This window comes from Trichoplusia ni, chromosome 5 (assembly GCF_003590095.1).
Source record: "Trichoplusia ni isolate ovarian cell line Hi5 chromosome 5, tn1, whole genome shotgun sequence".
Taxonomy (NCBI): Eukaryota; Metazoa; Arthropoda; class Insecta; order Lepidoptera; family Noctuidae; genus Trichoplusia; species Trichoplusia ni.
The window spans coordinates 13887369-13905764 of NC_039482.1; the positions used below are offsets into that span (position 1 = coordinate 13887369).

Sequence of the window (18396 nt, forward strand, 5' to 3'; positions counted from 1 at the left end):
TATTTCCCTAACATTTTGCTTGAAGGACTTGTGGGATTTAGGTAATAAAAGACAAAATATAAAATTTGATCCATATAATACACAATAAAATAATAATTATTGCAATAATATAATAAAAAAAAACAAGTTAATCGTTGTTTATTTAAATAGATTATTTAATATAGTCTCGCCTTAACTATCGCGGTTGCACGTGGGGTGGCGCGCGGACTAGAGGGCGCCAGCGTCGCTTGTTTAGTGACGTCATGTGTTGTATCATAAGGGTAACTTGTACATTTATGAATTTCCGAAAAATAGTTTTTTTTAATTATTGTTGACATGTCTTTGTGCTGTCTACGACTTGCCACTGAACAACCGACTGTTGGCGCCCAGCGTGGGACACGCGGTGCTAATCACAAACGTTGCTCCAAAAGCATTTAAGATAGTTTTCGTATCAATTCGATAGATCAAGCGACTACTAATATGTACCCAAAAATATGTGTATGCCAAATTGATGCTTATTTATATGAGTTTAAAGCAGACAGTGTTTTACAAAACAAAAATGAATAGTCAAAATAATTCGAATGAATATAACATAACCATCTGTAAAACATTTGAACAAAAACTATCTGACGCACATCACGTTTGCTTAATTTAATTGTATTAATCATAATCTAGTCAACTAAACTTATAAAAGCTACTAATTACACATTTAAATCGAGTGTAATTTGCAGTTTAGTTGTCAGAATCGACTAACGCATTAATAAATCGACTAAAGTCAATATAGTCGAGTTACAACACTCGTACACCCGAAGCGAACAAAAATATATCCGATTTTAATCTATACATTTGGTCAAAATATTTAATAAAAAAAATGTACAATTATATACTACTAAAATTTAAGCTGTAACTAATACGCACTAGTTGGTACAAATTATTCTGTTTGACATTCACTGAGTGGTTGTGACAAAGATTGAATGTAATGAGAGAGATATTGACAAGAGTTATATTTGTCTTCCCAAGCTATATTGTAGTTAGTTAGTTTTCAGTCTAACCAGAGTCAGCTAACTACCGTGTTTTACATCAAACGACTTTCTACGTTCCGACAGATCTTCACAACCCAATCAACTAGACAAAGAGATATTAAACTACACATTATTAAGAACCAAATGAAAACCACATTTTACATTCAGCTCTTAACCAATCAGTGAACGTCGTCTATAAAAATGAATCTTGCGCTATCGTATCGTATTGCATTATTTGTCACTTAACATTAAAATATACACGATATTTACAATACAAGTCGTTATCTATTACTATTGATTGTCGAATAGGAATACAACTCCAACTTCACAGTGCACTCTGGAGTACAATTCATAAGACTCAGCTTGCCACATACTAGATTATACGAAAATAAACCTTCCGTACGTCCTTTAAGATACAAATTTCCTTGCAGATACCACTCTTTGTCACGATGAATTACTTTCATGCTAATATGAACTTTAATGACTTGGTTTTCGAATCAATTTCCTTTATTGGTATTTTGTGGCCAGCTGCGGCTCTTATTGAATCGTACTTGAGATGTAATGTTATTAATATAAGTATGTATGGCTTCCTGAATAGACTAGAGCAATTATAATATAATTATATGGTACAGTGAATGTCATAATATATAGCAAATTGATTGTATTGAAATGTGTTAGCACCGATAGACCATAATCGCAAATAGATTAATTTAAAAAAATATACATATATAGATTTTCGGATTCCAGCAAATTAAACTTATGACATAATCACTTTCCTGAGAGGGATTGGTAATTATTTATTGAACGGTTAGGTCGACTAGTTACGGACTCAACAAGAGTTCTTAATTATAATCTGACTTGTTTATGAAAATGTTGACTTAACCGTTATTTAATTTACTACTGAAAGTAGTTTAAAGCCAAAGTTCTTAACGCAACTGACCAGAGAGATCTAATTCTGTTCATTGATAGTTATTGCCTCTACTTACATTAATAACAGTACATTCCCTTCAAATGTCGAATCCCGTTCAATACGTAAAGTACATATTGTCATAGCTACACTGCTCGGATTCGTAATAATTATGTAGTTATAATCTGTTATGGCATAAGAAATTGCAAAAATAAACGTTATTTTCTTACAGCAATATAAAAACCTTTTGAGGTTCACACGATTTTGAGTCTTATGGCTAATAGAAATAAGGTTTATTTTGGAAAATTATTATGCCATTATAAATTAGAACCATCTAGCCCGCGAATATTATTTAATTAATTTATACATGGTGTACTATATTCTGTGATTTTATAGTTCTTTAGATATCAAAACGAGGGATATTTTGAACATTTTTTGACATCTAATGAACTCGCTTTTGTATAAGATATTATTATTAAGTTTGTTTGCAATGTTTTGTATTCTGTTTCAAATCACAGCGGTCCAATTAGCTAAAATCATTTTTAATACAAAGAATAAGTCATTAGGTGTCTTCCCGACTGTTGTGTTCACAAAGTAATTTCTTAGATTTCATTGCAATAATATGTTAAAATAAACTAATATGGCTCTATTCGCACCTAAATTATTTATATTTGAACCATCCTCAGTCGGGCTAAATCACAGAACTTAGTAGGTATATCCCAAAATATATTTTATATTCACTATAACGTCACAACTTCATTCTAAATCTTTCGATATTACTACTAAACGCGTTTTGTTCCAAAATATTCATTTAACGTGTTATGAACGTGCTAAGTAACTATTATCTCGCGGTAAGCCATCGGAACACCGGCTTAATACTGCACGGCCTGACTATGTACACGGCCCGTTCAGACAAGGAGCATCTTCAAAGCGATAGCACTTATCAAACCACTCAAATTTATGAAAATGACAAGTCAGTGACGTGACGAGTCAAAATCTGACATTTCCTTACATTTCAGTGATGATTCAGTGCTAATGCTTATTCAATTGTCGCTTGTCTCCGGGCCTAGGTAAGCTTCCGTGCACGCGACTCGCTCGCAATCACGACATTATTTTTGTTCGATTACGATTAGACGTTAAATAGACTGGTCTTTTAAAAGTAGTGAGGATCACATCACGAGGTAGTTCGTTCAGAATTAGAACTATTGTGTTGATCTCAGTCGGTAACTCAGTCTTAAGTCAGGCACTTTGTATGTAGTTGCACAGCAGGTACACTGAAGTATGTTTTCGTAACTGGCTACTAGAATTACATTAGTGTTGCCAACGCAATGACAAACATTTTTTGCAATAAAAATGAATCTTCTGGCTAAATTTAACTTAAATTTTACTCTTTGCGAACGGGAAATTGAGCAAAAACTTACATTTGTAACATACTGTCTTAAACACCTACCATGTTTAAATTGGAAGAAAATTGCGACAGCGACGATTTGATATGAGTAGCGGTCATAGTCGCGTGCACGGAAACCGCACCTTAAGCGGTAATAAAATACAAAGCTCGTGCTTTCGTTCACTAAACTTTAACACTATCGATACATAATTATTTAGCGTAGAAAGTTGAACAACACTGGTTGCGAGGACTAAGTGGCATCAACTTACACAATATATTATACTATCAATTGTTGCTATTCACTTTGACGTATGTATGTTTGATTAATAAAGTAAAATAATTAGGTAGAAGATTCAGCGATTAAAAATAACATATTTTAATTGAATTTTTATCAATTTCAGTTTGTATCATACATATCTTTGGTGTGAATATAAATTCAATCGTTAAATCGACTACCATTTCACTAGTCTTTGAAAAATCACTTTCATACTATTGTTTCTAGATCATGTTTCATTATTGTGTGGTTTCGCGGTGTCAGCCACATCGGTGTGTGTAAGTGCAGATGCCACGTGTAGCTGTGTGTGGTGGGGGGCGAGGGGGGGCTAGTCCGCGGGGCGCGGCGGGGGCGCGCGGGGGGGCAGCGGCGACGCCGGCATGCTCCAACTTTCACTGTTGCCCCATCTGCGCCGGGAATGGAAACCAGATTACAGATGTGAATTCGTTAAACTGGAGTTGCAGACTTGAGACTGTCGGAATAAGTATATTTTGTGCAGGTCTTTTAGACAAGAGATATTGCTTTAAAAAATAGGTACAAATTAAATCGGCTGATAATTGTCTTACTGCTGAACAAATAACTCTCGCGCATTGAATACCATGCTTACTCATTAATCCAGTAATAGTCAAAATCTCTAACTAAAATCTATTTCAAAAAGAAAACATGCAGTATACTATCAAAAAGGTATCTATTTAGAAATATAATATAAATACGCTTATTAGTTGTCTAGTACTCATAATAAAAGTTTGACTTGATTCGAAAATAGATGGCGTTGTATGACACTTGGGCAGATATATATAGTAGTGTAGTTACCGGCACGGACCTTGAGCGCTGACTTTCACTTGCGCAGAAGTGATTTTTTTGGGTGCCCTTGGCGGTATGAAGTGAGGCGCGGGGCGGATAAAGGACAGTGATTGGCCCGCAGTGCATCGCGTCATAGCCGCCACTCGTGATTGATTGAAATTCGTTCTTTGCTGCAGTTGCATGCATCACAAAACGTCGAGTACGCACAATTGATTGGCGTTTTATTTTACGATGCGCAAAGCGATCCCCACTCTTCCGCCTCGCGCTCAAGATCCGTGCCGGTAACTATAATGTATAAGTAAGTAGTGAGTACGTACCTATGCTGCAGATGATGGTGGTGCGGGTTGTCTCTGCGCGCTGCAAGGTGATGCCACTTGACGTACCCGCTGAGCCGGCGCTTCACCAGCCCGGCGAGCGAGCGCAGCCAGCCTGCGACCGACCACCATGCGACACCGCGACCACGCGACCATACCGACACACCGCCGCTCCGCCCGCTCGGCCCGCTCAGCCCGCTCTGAGCGCCCAGCCAGAAACCACGCTTTGGTTGCCGATACTAACAACTCATATACGCTCTCGTTGCTGTTTTATGTTTATTCAACTTTAAATAGAGTTCTCTAGAAGCCGTCTAAGATGTGGAGGCAAGCGAAGCTAGACTAAGTTGAGAGTGAAGTGATCGTTCATGAATTATGATACTTTTAGATTTCATTTTAAATTTATTCTATGAATAATTGAGTTTAAATAGTCTTTCATAAGACATTTTTCTATAAACAAACTTGATAATGAGCCGACAATACAAAAAGACTGAAAATGATTAAATTATAATCAAAGGAATTAATCTTTTTCATTTATATTACTGAATGCAGAGGAATATAAATCCATTACGTTCAAACTTAAAAAAAATATTGACATTAAACATCATAAGGTTCAAAATCGCTTGCATGTTTCGGGTATTTTACTAGTACATTTTGTCTCCTAACTTAGACGGCTGTGAGCGATGTTCAACCAAAGAGTCGTTACTGAATGCCTGGCTAATGTTACTGATAGCGAAGCTACCGAATGATGATGAGTGATGAGAACACAGGCGTCCTCACACCTCGCCAGTAAAAGCTTGTTGCGACCCTCAAGGTGGATGGCTTACAAGCAGTATAACACATATATATGTACAGGTTATTGCTCAATGGTGCTCAATAGTCAAACCTATGAAGTAAAGTGAAAGAACCTTCTTTATAATTAAGAAATTGTTACTGCAACGTGTCTGCTGGTTTTTTAATACATCAGAGTAAAACAACGTGTTAATTCCAATATTATTGTCTTCTGTTATCAGAACATTGACATGTGAATAAAACCAGAAAACTAATGCCACTTTATGAAGTCGATATATAATGACAATGCAGTAAAAAAAGTAAAAACTTTTCATGTATACCCGTAAACCATCCACCATTAACTCAGCGTGACCCTTCAATGATACAAAGAGTCGCACAATACTTGAGCAACGCTCCCCAAAGCGATACGTACCCCCGGCGAACAAATATAGCCCTTATTAGCTTGGTGTTAAGGTCGTGTTTAGTGTAGCGAGGCATGTGACAGAGCTACTAATGGGCAGGCGATGTGTGGGGCGCGGAAGGACAGCGGCAAAGCACAGATCACATCGAGAGGAACATTTCTTGGTACTATCAATTGTAACTATTGATTTCAGTCTGCTAAATTAACTCCGAATTTATATAATCGACTCAATAAACTGATTCTTGAATGATGTAAACTAGAAAAGGCAAGAAAATGTTCTATTCTGGAGCTAACGACATTTCTTGGTCAGTTCTAATAAACATCAGATCTTTGTATCACGTTTCAGACTGCGTTTCCACTATACATGACATGTGTAGGCATATTTTTCAAGAACCAATAGCTTTATCAAAAAACGTATATAGACTGAACCAAATCGACTGTGTTGGTTCTTAGAAAACACAGCAGCTACACATAACTCAGTAGAAAAGCAACCTAAGAGTCAGTATTGATATTTCTAAAAATAAATGCTGATAGATACCTCTGATTGTACAACTTGTTGAAAACACATCAAGGGTGCCTACAAGTTGTAAAACCAATGTAAAAAAAATGTTCCCTCGATGTTAAAAGTACACAATACATCAACATGTTGGTAAGATACACTTGGGGACAACAGTATTGAACAAGCTAAACATACAATGAGTTGGTTAAGTTCAGAACAGTTTGATACACATTCATTTCGACAATATTTATAGAATTACAATAATTTTGCACGATCGTGTACCAGTCTGCGGTCGAGTAACAGAGCTATAGCCAGCGTGTTTGAGAAGAGAATCTAATCGAATATTAGTTTGGGCTAAGTATCTACAAATTGATTTCTTAGTTGAAGAGTTCAAGTAAATTTTAGAATAATGTTGTTAAAATACAAATTCAACGAAGGCTTAAGTTATCTTGTACCCTTTATCATGAGCTTAGATCAAGATATTGTAGTGTCGAGATCTTTTTATTATTCAAGATCCATTTTACTATGTTTTCTTACATTGTCGTATACCAAAGTATGATATTGATCTAAGAGTGTCTAGTGAACAACAAAATTAAAAATGAGTTTTATTAACCCCATCTAGTGTACTTAATACTTTTATAAACCCTGCATCGACTCGACTAATCTCATATTAGGTCATTCAGCAAAATATTATTTACATTTATAAAACTTCAAGTACATGAACTCTCCAAGCATTATTCTCAGGTAGTCTCTTGTAGCCACCAGCCTGACTGGCTCCGATACATCCGTCGTGCGAAAGCATGTAACCGCAAGCACAGAGGGCGCGTCAAAGCATATCCCATAACTTTATGGTTTTACCTCTTACACAATGGAAGGGAAAACTGACTGTATGAGCATGATGGTGATCCGCGAAATGATTGCAACATTGTGTCTAACGAGTAATACTGATCTCAGCCTCGATACTAATTAGTTCACTTTCTTATACAAGTTTTAGGCTTAGGCGGTATTATTAGCACCAATTGTTTTTACGTGTCGTTGTTCAGATCCCAATAGCTGAAAAATCAATATGCTATTATATACAAGATTTACCTCCAATCAAATTTGGTCTTTAAACCAATAGTTTTATAATTGTTGGTTTGAGAACAAAATGCCACGTAAAAGAGGATTTTATAACGAATAAAAAAGGGAGAATATTTACAATAAATATGTTTAATAGTATATTAGTATTTCCAACATAGCAATCATTTCACGCGTCTATACACAGGATGCGTGCGGGGCGAGCGCGCGCAGAGCGAGGCCGCCGCGGCAGCGAACGACACGCGCTTATAGTCATAGGCTGGCTGCCCTCCTTCGTTACAAATTGTCATTGTCAATCATAAATATTGCAGATGTAGTACACTAGTCTATTGTATCTCGGTTCAGACGACAAGCGATCAAAACACAAATGGTTGCTCTCTAAGTCTTTGAACGTTGCGTCTGCGTCATAGTTTGAATTTTGCGATACGACATTCAAAGAATTAAGCAGGATTTGAATTCAAGTTTTCTAATGATTTCTATATATTATATTATCCTGACATGTATTTGCTCATAAAAAGAGGTCATAAAAACCGCGTGTCCGTGAACCGTAACTTTTAGACTAATTAAGTGGTCTAATCTTTACCTATGCTTTAACAGTATTGTCCTGTGAAATACCTTTCTTATGTTTACTTTGATTATCTACCAAAACTCATAGTCTTATAGTGAGAAATGTTTAGAGAAAACATACAGTGTCTATTTCAAACTTTGGTGTATCTTGGCAACCATGAATTGTATCCAGGTTTTTCTATAGGGCTTTGTAAAGTAGGGAACCTGAGAACAATCATAGTTACCTTCGACACACCAGCCCTACAAAATCAAGTGTATACGGTATAAAGGATGTAAGGAAAATGCATAGCCATATTTAAAATACCATTTCTACATAAAAAACCAACGATATTTCCCAAAAAAAAAAATGCTTCGAGATTTTTCCGAAAATAATGGAACTTCCTTTTTTTACGGAAAATGATCTCAGATTATTTTTGGTCAACTGATCACAACTTTGTACGGTAAGTTTCGTAGTTTACGTCCTTGCAAAGAAAAGGTATTTTGAATAAGGCCAGGCATATGCGTGTGAGTAGTCCCGCATGGTCCCTCACCCTGGTCGTCGTGATGCAGCTTGTGCGCGGGCTCCGCGCGGAACCCGTTGCGCAGCTCGGCGCGGGTCAGGCTCTGGCTGCGGCCTTCCGATAGCCTGGGGGCAGGGGCAGGGAGGTTACACTTTGTATAGACTCATATGTAATGTGACCGGTGACCGGTGACTGGCTTTGGCAGTGGAAGGACCACAGGATGTTTATAGTCAGTGGAAGCCCGAAATATCACCATACTGTGTTCTTGCCCCATTAACGTTATTCACCCCGGAAGAAAAGAGGTATCCTAGAGTATTCACTTTTACCATAGATTTAATAAGGACAGCAAGACAAATGAGGATGCCAATTTTCTGTTTGTTTCTTTTGGATAGGCTGATATGTGTAGTTGATAGGCATGACACAGTATAATAATGTTGTAATTTAAAATTGACAGAAGATTTAGTGTATTATGTTTCTTACCTATCATTGAGTAGTAAGGGCGACGGCGGGTGTAACCTCTCGTGCAACGCCGGCGGCTCTAAGTCCGTAGTACTGCCATTCGCTTTAACAAGAAATAATAATAGTATGAATCTCTCTGCTTTACTTATTAAGAGCTAGGTTACTTCTGCCCTTCTACAGGGTATTTCAAAAGCTAGACTAATCGCCTAACAGAACTAACGATATGCACAAAACTTCCAGCCTAATTTTGAAGCCTAAGTGCGGAAAAGGGGAGCTCACGATAATTTGACAATAGGGCTAAGTTTTGTCGAATGAATTTCGACTGTAAGGCAAGACTGCTGATGTAACTGGCAAATTAGGCAAGGCCAAGGCCAATAGAGAGATAACCGAAAAGTTTTTCGTCGTAAGCCTTGCCAAGCAGTAAGAAACCAAATAAAGCCACATAAACATACCTTCATGTCCTAACATTTGGTGTTGTCTGCTGGTCCGGGGAGGGGGCTCCGGTGACCGGCCTGTACTGTGTTCTCTACTTAAACTGGAAACAAAATGAATAAACATCATTATGCAGTTATAAGCGATTATTTGACATATCCCATTGTCATAATTGGTGGTATTTACGTAATAATTCCTCACGACAATCGATTGATCGACAGAAAGTAAGATTACTTAGTTGCTTTTATAATCCTTTTTATGCAATAAATTATTTAGATATATTTTTGGTTTAATTTCATAGTAGTTAAGTAACCTAATGTTTACCTTCTATGCCTGGGCGTGGCGTGGAGGTCCACTCGCGATCTTCTCTGTTGGTTCTGATGGTAGAACCTTTGAAGAACTATGGGACTAGTGTTACCGGAACTCTGTATAAAGGTGTAATTATTAACAGACGTTAAACATTATATCATTCGAAGAAAGAAGCTCAATTAAAATTTGTAAATCAAAAATATAAAATTTTACTGTAATCAGTAAATCATTCGGTGCATCGGAAAGGACACACCGTAAATGAGGGCAAGAATTAAGAGCTATACGGTTCATATTAGTAAGTAAGGCAGTAGTGTACGTACAGCGGGCGAGGCCCTCCAGCGGTTGTCGGCGGACACGCGGCGGGCGGGCGGCGCCGGGCCTGACCCACACGCGTCCAGCGTCCTGCACACACAGGCAAACATTACAACAGGCATAAGAGATATCACTTACAACTTCTAGTCATAAATCACACTTATCGGGCATGCCTTTTCTTTTGTTAGGCGACGGAATGCTCATGGACACCCCTCGGGGGAGGAAACGGGTAGTGTCAGACTCTTACTGACTAAACCTAACTGCCGGGTGATGTCAGCCGCGTTTTGTTACATGTGCCATATAGGCCATGCCTACAATACTTCCTAGAAGAAATACTACAGGATGTGAAAACAATCTACTGTTTTGTGGCAGGCTTTGACTCCTGTCTTATTGGAGAGATTTTAAAAGCTTCCAACCAGGGTAACTGGACCCATGACATAATGTCTGCGTGTGCAGTTACCTCCTGCGCGGGTAGGGCGAGTGTGAGCCCAGCTCGGCCTCGAGGCTGGCGGGCTGCGAGCTGCTGCCGCCCGCGTGGGCGCTGCTGGCCGCCCACCACGCTCTGGGGAGGAAACACATCGGATATGTGAGGACAAGTGTGACGGAATGCGATATATGTACATAAATAAGATGAAGATGAAATACTGACCTAATTATTTTCATCAAGTGTTTTTTTTATATATAAAACAAAATGCTAAACACCCAGGCACCCCCCCCCCCCCCGGCCACACACCCCCGCTCTGCAGCGCCTCAGGTTCTTTTGTGGTGGTCGATGTTAAATATATTAGGATTTTTAAAATACTGATATATTTTTCTTGTTAAATTCATCTTAATAAAAAAACAGTAGGAAAAAAGGAATATCCAGTAGTGATAAAGGGTTGTTTCATCGCAAACATTCACATCGTTACTCTACAAAAAACAAAAGTCAATATTTTATATATAACATGGTTGAAATCTAACCTCGTGGGCGTGGGAGTGACTTGGTCCATCCAATGCTGTGAGCTGGTGACGAAGTTCCTGACGGGCTGCGGCGTGACGGGCGCCTCATATCCGTTACTGGCGGGGGCGGGCGCGGGAGCGGGCGCGGGCGCGGGGGGCGCGGGCGGGGCCCACAGCGAGGCGTACCAGGCGCCCACGGACGTGGAGCTGCGGGCCGAGCGGACCACGAACGGGTGCTCCAGCAGCTTCGCGTACTTGGGACGCTGTCTGTAGTTCTTGGTTAGGCTGGAAATTAAACAATGGCAATGGTAAGAGAAGTTTGAAAAAAAAACATGTAAAACATACTCTAATAGCTGAATACTACAATATTACTAATATACATGGCGGATTTTTATAACTCAAGGACATTCCTGAATACAGCCATCAGCTTTTACAACTGAAAGATGTAAAGCAAATAACAATAAGCATTGAATATATTTCAGAATACATACATATATGATAAAAATATAATTATGAAGTTGAATATCACTTACCACTGTGATACAAATACTTTGAACTCTGGTGTAAAGTCATTAGTGTCTGGCAGTTGTGGAGGATCGTCTGCTATTACCTAGAAAATAATACAAAAAAATTATGACTGTAAAATATTTTACTAAAATTTACATTATACAATACAAATGTAACTAAATTGTTGACTTTCATTGAATAAGTTGAAGCTAAACGACATAATATGAACATTTCTCGTTTTAGCAATATTCATACTTAAAAGTAGGCATTATAGATCTGAAAGTTTTGGCTAGCTTCTTGGATAGTCAGATATAACGTGACCTTAAAAAAATCATTGAAACAAAGAGAAGAACAGAAGAATTTTTGTTCTTCCTTCAGTGAGTAAATGATAGGCTTTATATTTCTTTTCATTCATGGGAAGAGACCCGGTCCTTTATAAGGGGCACACCAGTCCAAACATGCACAAGCCTTGTTGAGAACTTTAATTTAAAATGTGATGGGGTGTCTGCTTTATACTATTACATTATAAATTTTTATATTATGCTGGTCGTGTATATTGTGGTGACTGACCCTGGTGAGCACCTCGAAGTCGTTCTGGCAGTCGCGGTAGGGGAACACGCCGGTGGCCAGCTCCACCAGGCTGATGCCCAGCGACCACACGTCCGCGCGGATGTCGTAGTCCGGCCGCGACGGGTCCGGCGGGTCGATGCGCTCCGGCTGGGGGGACCAAACATCTATTATACAACCTGTTCTAGTTCTGTCGCCCTTTCGCACTCTCTAAATAGAAAGAAGTTATTTTAGCTTAGCTTAAGCTGCCAGTATGTCATAAATTTTAACCTACAACTTTTGAATTGGCAGTCAAAGGCATGCAACTGCTTAAGTTAAAATTTTGAGCACAGAGCAGGGAAAACAATCAAAGTAAATGCATAGTCCTAGTAATATTATAAACGTGATTGTTTGTATGTATGGTTGTATGGATATTTGTTCCTTTATCACTTGGTACACAGATAATTTATCACCCATTTAACAAAAAGGATTCTTTTAATCCCTATTTTACGTTCTCATGAAATGTAGAGGGCGAGCTCACGGGCAACAGCTAGTATAAATACAACTGACCGCCATATAAGCCGCACAGCCTGCACTGCGTGTCTTCGCCTTGGAGTCGACGAGTCGTCCGCTGATGCCGAAGTCGCACAGCTTGACGTTCCCGCGCTCGTCCAGCAGGATGTTGCTCGGCTTCACGTCGCGGTGGATCACGCCGTGAGTGTCCTTCAGGTACGACAGCGCGTTCACCGTCTGACAACATAGTATAGAGGGTGTTTTATGGAAACTGTAGGTAGACTGCAGTTACGATATAGTTTTGGTTTTCTATCCCGAAAAGGACAAATATAGTCAAAATTAAAGGGGGCAGCAAGTAAAAATTGAAGATACAGGTCAGACTCAAAATAAGTCATTTCTAAGGTGTTAAAACCTGGTATAACAGTAGGCTAATTATATTATGATGATAAGACATTTTGTTTTGACTTTTTTAATTATAGAAAGATCTGCTGTATATTTTAGGCTTGCTCTAACTCACCGCAACAGTAACCTTCCCTAAGATAGCCTCTGGTATGGGCGCACCGAGCCTCTTCAGCAGCTTGTCGAAGCAGGACGCCATCAGCTCCATGCAGATCCAGACGTCGGCGTCCGTCACGAAGCAGCCCAGGCAGCGCACGATGTAGGGGCAGTCGTGCGACCTCACCACTACGTCCAGATCCATCAGGATGCGCTTCGTCTCTTCAGAGTTGCCTGAGCGACGCATTTGCTGGAAATTGTCAAGTTAAAGATATTAATTTGATAGGCGTGACTTGGTACTGGGTACGGACACACACCCATACCCACATAAAGCCGGAACTCGCAAAGAAGACAGGCCTCGAAGCATGAGCGATGAGGACTTTACTACCTTCAGAATATTTGTCTATTCTAACAGACGTGGTTTCAAAAACTATTCTAACCGAAATTTTTATTTTTATATTACCACTTAAATCAGTAATATAATATTTCTAATCTGTAATGTAATATTTCTTAAAACTCTACTATCAAACTGAGACCAATGTTATGTTATATCACGTGAATGATTTCGCATAGCATTTTCTAGAAGATATATTAAAATACTAACTTTAACAGCTATGACGGCGGCGGATGGCCTGTGCAGCATCTTGACGACATGGCCGCAGGTGCCGCTGCCGAGCTCGCCCAGGTGCTGCAGGTCGTCCACGTGAGACTTGTACTCCACGCCGTCGACGTTCAGCTTGCCACTCACCTGTAAAACAATCGAATTTAATTTATAGATAAGTAGCACAGGGAAACAGTACAATTTGCCTTTTATCTTTGATTGACTGGCTCCTATGATTAGTAATCAAACAAATTTTAATTTAATCATATCTCAAGCCTAAAGTATATATTTAAGAGAATGTTCATTCAAATTAGTTTTAAACAGTTTTATACTTTTAGTTTTATACTCAATGATCGTCATTTTTTAAAGTTAGTCAAGCCACAGTAAAATATTTAAATACAAAATTCGATTTTAAGAGTCTAAAGCTAATCATTATTTTCGTTTCTTTTATTTATTTCATAACGGTTTACTGCCGCGTATTTATCGCGGTCTGCTGCTTCAGCTCATGATTAAGGACTGAGGTCAGGATCGAAACTAGTCAAGCCATTCCGAAAAATACATGTTATAAAACTTGTTCCAACTACATCTGGAAAATGATATTACCTTATACACCTCTCGCATTCTATATTCAGTCTCAGTGGCTTGTGGTGATCTCGGTGGGAATGCCGGGATTTCTCTGTTGGACCCAAACATCGGGGCTAAAAGGAAAATAGACAATTTTAATTAAAGCATAATATTTCAGAAGTCAGTGAAACAAAGTAAGTCTGGCAAATGGAATGCTTATCAATCAATCATAGTGATGATGTTTATGACCAGTGTATATCCTAAGAAAAATTAGAAAACAAAAAAGAATTGTTTGGGCAATCGCTTGGGCATATTAAACAGCAAATAAATCGGTATAAAAGTCAGTAGAGTACATAGTAACAACTGGTTGACAGAAAGATGGTTGAACGAACTGGTTGAAAGAAGAAATAAGAAAGTTTACTCAGGTTACTCAAGGTCAACAATATCCTCACATATTCATAATAGTACATACTTTATGGATGTAAAGTACAATATAATCCAGTGATTGAGAATAATTTGGCACTGATCGAATCAACAGATCAGTTTGAACAATTTGTGTCACCTGGCAGGTAACACCGATGAACGGGCTCAGGTGTAACATTCCATAACTGATAAGAGAAGTCTAACAACTATATATTGTAATTAAATGACCACTTCATTTGTTTTTAACTTTTTTTTCAGATAGTGTCAAAGGCAGGTAGGTATAATTAACATTGTAAGGATATATTTAGGGACATGGCAAAAGGGTGCATCTTAGAAACAGCATCTTAGAAGACATATTTGAATGGATAGCTAGTGGAATACCTTCGATCTATTTTCCTGTCCTAAATACAAAGAACTTTTAAGGGTACTTGATCATTTTATTCTTTAGGTATGTGCCTTGTTCTAATAAAGAACCAATACAACATACAATAATAATACTTTTTCTTACTAAAACACTATTCTTCATATCTCAACCACAAAGTAGCACTATACTTAATAATATGCTGTCAATCCTTCTTAAGAAGTAACTGCTATACAGTGTTTACAAGCAAATAAAGGAAAATATATAACAATTATGTAATTTTATGCTAATTTTCATGATCACCGAACACATACAAACCAGACATAAGTTAATATAAAGCGTGTCATTTAGAGATATCTTAGACAATAATAGGTTATGATAATTGGCAAAATACTAGTAGCTGGCACTGTAAACTAACGGCTTCTTACAGAAACTAATTGTAACACAGTCTTATTTTAAGTAGATCATTGACAGATGTGCTAATTATTATTTATTTTTGTTTCAGAATACAAGGATTACTTAATACAGATGATTAATTTTGATCAAATTAATCCCTTCAAATCTATTATATTCTCTTAATGACTGATCAGACTGTCTGTAATCTAAAGGTCTTTACACCACTATCTTAAAGATAAGTGTAATGTATGGAGCATGATGATTTACAAAACAATGTATGGGTTCATTTGACTGCAGTGACCACCCATAGCTCAGTCAATGCCAATTTATGCAAATAATTTGTACACAATGTGCAGCACAGGCGGCGGGGAAGCCGTCTGCATGCATTTTAACATATTATTTTGTCATTGACTACAACATAACCTTTAGTTATTGATAATACAATCACTCATCTAATATGTATTTTATTGGCAGAGATTCTGATCTATTACTAAGAGGATACGTTAGACCTTTAGGTGTTGAGAAGATAATGCATTAATACTAGAAAACAACACCACCAGCACGACACAAAATTGGAACGAAACGTAGAGATAATTTATGAAGGTGGTGGTTATAAATGACAATTGTATTGAACCTACTTATTGCACATGCACTGAGTAACGAGAGCGCTCAGGTACTTACGAGGCCTAGGTCTGCTCCTGCCGCTCCCCGGCCTGGGAGCACCAATTCCACCTTGATTGTTAAAACCACCTTCTCTTCGAATACGCATTTCATTTTCGAAACGTTCTTGTAAACCTTTCAGTTTCCCCTCAATCGAACTATTTGACATTATAGCAACGAAAATAGTCCACTAATAACATTTAAGTACTTATTACAAAACAAATATACTAATTTTTATTTACACAAAATTACAATGAAAAGCGCAGCAGTCCAAGGATTTCCTTCAATTTCCTTCGCCAACCATTTCCATTCGTTCATTTTTAATCTTTAATCATACGTTCATACAGTCAAAACATTCTTTTTATAATGTCACTAAGTAAAGCAGTACAGTAACAATTATGTGCGTCTCTTTCTTTCTCAGTTAAAAGTCGTAAGATGACGTCTTTGTCACACGCTTTTTAATATAGTAGAGTTTGTGATATCACTGTCAAAAGTTGGGATTCCAGGAAATAAAATCGATTTTAATTTTAATCATAAAATCCTGATTCAATATTAAAATTAATTCAAAACTAAAGTGTTAATATTATTTTTTAAATGGTTGTGATTAAACCATAACAAAATTATTAGTTTCTGAACGACTTTTTCTGTTCTGTCATTCAGTGTGATTAAAAGACTCAGAGCCTGAGCCAGTAAAATATCAAAAAAAGAAACAATTCATTTCGCGTTTCTGAACTCAACATTTATTGCCTTACTTTCCGAAAAGAGAAAACGAGAAAATTTTTAGTTATAATCCGCTCAAAATAATAATCCTTCCTAAATTTAATAACGCAGTAAATTAAAAATCAGATGGATAGGATTGTAAAGCGTTAAGTAAACAGTGCGCAAGTGTAGTGAAGGAGGTGTAAAACTGTCAGAAACTTGTTTCATAAAATGACGTGAAAATACAATTTCTAAGACATTGATGTGCGAAATGTGTTTGTTATGAAAACGATCATGATGCAATCAACGTCAGAGGGATGTATGAACATCGCTGAACTAGCGAACCAGTTGAGGCGAGAGAAGATTTTTATCAACTCTGAGAGGCAGCTGTTGCAGAAACTCAATGAGGAAGTGGAGAAGCGGGCGCTGGAGCTGCTGCAGGTGGCCTGGGTGTGCTCTCAGCAGCGCCAAAACCTCACCAACTTGATAACGTCGAGATGTGAGGCAGATTCCATTGCATCCTGCCAGAGAGCAAGCATCCTAGAAAGAGCTACATTTGTTGATGCCTACAAAGTTTTGAAGTATAAGGTCAGTAACATACTTCTTTACTAAATTATACAATTTTTATGTTATTTATTAATGATAATGGTAAAGTAGATAATCATTAAAACTGTAATATTGTTTTGATTGAGCAATTTATATCAGTTCTTAGTAATTACAAAACAATATGACCTACATGTCCACCCACTTTTTGTGAACAATCAATGATTATAAGCAAAAAAGTATCTGTAATCATTCTATTTATTTGTTTTAAAATGGAGACTGCGGTATCTAGTGAATAATTATTATCTAGCAAGTAATGAATTATTCTTTAAATTCACTGGTCCACATTTAATTTTGGCAAATCAGAATTCACTTTTAATTATTTACTGTACCTCATAATTATGGCAGAGTTTACTGTAAATGATATTAAAAAAAAGGTAGTTAATGAACTTTAAATATTTTTTTTTATATTATCCTATGTAAGAATTTTCTGTTTGTCCTTTTTTAAAAGAAGAATTATTCATCCGCAGTATCAGTGACTATAAACATGTAATACACATTATTAACATGACTAGCAAACTAAATCAAAACTTATTTAATATAGAAACTTATTCAAGAATATATTTTTGCTTTGGAAGTTAGTACCAGTTTAGATATTATGATAATTATCAGGCTAAAAGGTTTCCTTCTTGATCATTAATACTGAGAGTTCTTACTACCATCAACTTTCTATTTTCCTCCAGAAACATGTTTCTTACACCTAGGCAAGAAGATCCTTGAAGATTGTGTTCTTGTCCGAGTTATTTGTTTATGATATGTTCCCTCTTTCTTCTTCCCCTCAATATAAAAAACTCCTACAAGCAAATTCAATCTCTGCATCTATGGATGTTCTGCAATTGATCAGTTTATAAACAAGAAGAAAATAAATGTTTGTTCAATGATAAAACTTATTTTTCAGTGGTACTAGTAGCATAAGAGTGAGAGGGTGATCTAAACATGAATATGCATGTTAGTGACATAACAAATTGTTAATTAAAACAATATTGTAAATGGTTGCAATATTTTGAGTACACAATACATTGTCCCATTCCGACTGCCTAATGAGTAATATAATAAAC

The 18396-nt window shown here is 37.4% G+C and overlaps 2 protein-coding genes across 5 annotated transcripts in view; one reads left to right on the plus strand and one right to left on the minus strand.

The window, feature by feature from the left end:
- Positions 1-303: 303 nt before the first annotated feature.
- LOC113494585 (dual specificity mitogen-activated protein kinase kinase 7-like) lies at positions 304-16362 on the minus strand. Of its 4 annotated transcripts, none has more exons than XM_026872992.1 (16): positions 16058-16362; positions 14236-14330; positions 13636-13779; positions 13054-13281; positions 12594-12773; positions 12048-12194; positions 11504-11580; positions 10992-11255; positions 10492-10593; positions 10040-10121; positions 9735-9835; positions 9431-9513; positions 9000-9081; positions 8550-8644; positions 4691-4802; positions 304-3976 (listed from the first exon to the last, which is right to left on the minus strand). In XM_026872992.1, the coding sequence occupies exons 1-16, from the start codon at positions 16203-16205 to the stop codon at positions 3898-3900; spliced, it is 2019 nt and encodes a 672-aa protein (XP_026728793.1). In that variant the 5' UTR covers positions 16206-16362; the 3' UTR covers positions 304-3897. The 4 variants fall into 4 exon arrangements, with proteins under 4 accessions (XP_026728793.1, XP_026728794.1, XP_026728795.1 ...); XM_026872993.1 differs by having other exon boundaries at positions 4691-4730; positions 16058-16361; XM_026872994.1 differs by lacking the exon at positions 304-3976 and having other exon boundaries at positions 4712-7723; positions 16058-16361.
- Positions 16363-16710: 348 nt separating this feature from the next.
- The window catches only part of LOC113494592 (GTPase-activating protein and VPS9 domain-containing protein 1), a 45075-nt gene continuing 43389 nt past the window's right edge, over positions 16711-18396 (plus strand). Inside the window, exon 1 of the mRNA XM_026873005.1 lies at positions 16711-17323. Within this exon, the coding sequence (XP_026728806.1) occupies positions 17018-17323 (306 nt within the window). The 5' untranslated portion in view covers positions 16711-17017. The remainder of the gene's footprint in view (positions 17324-18396) is intronic.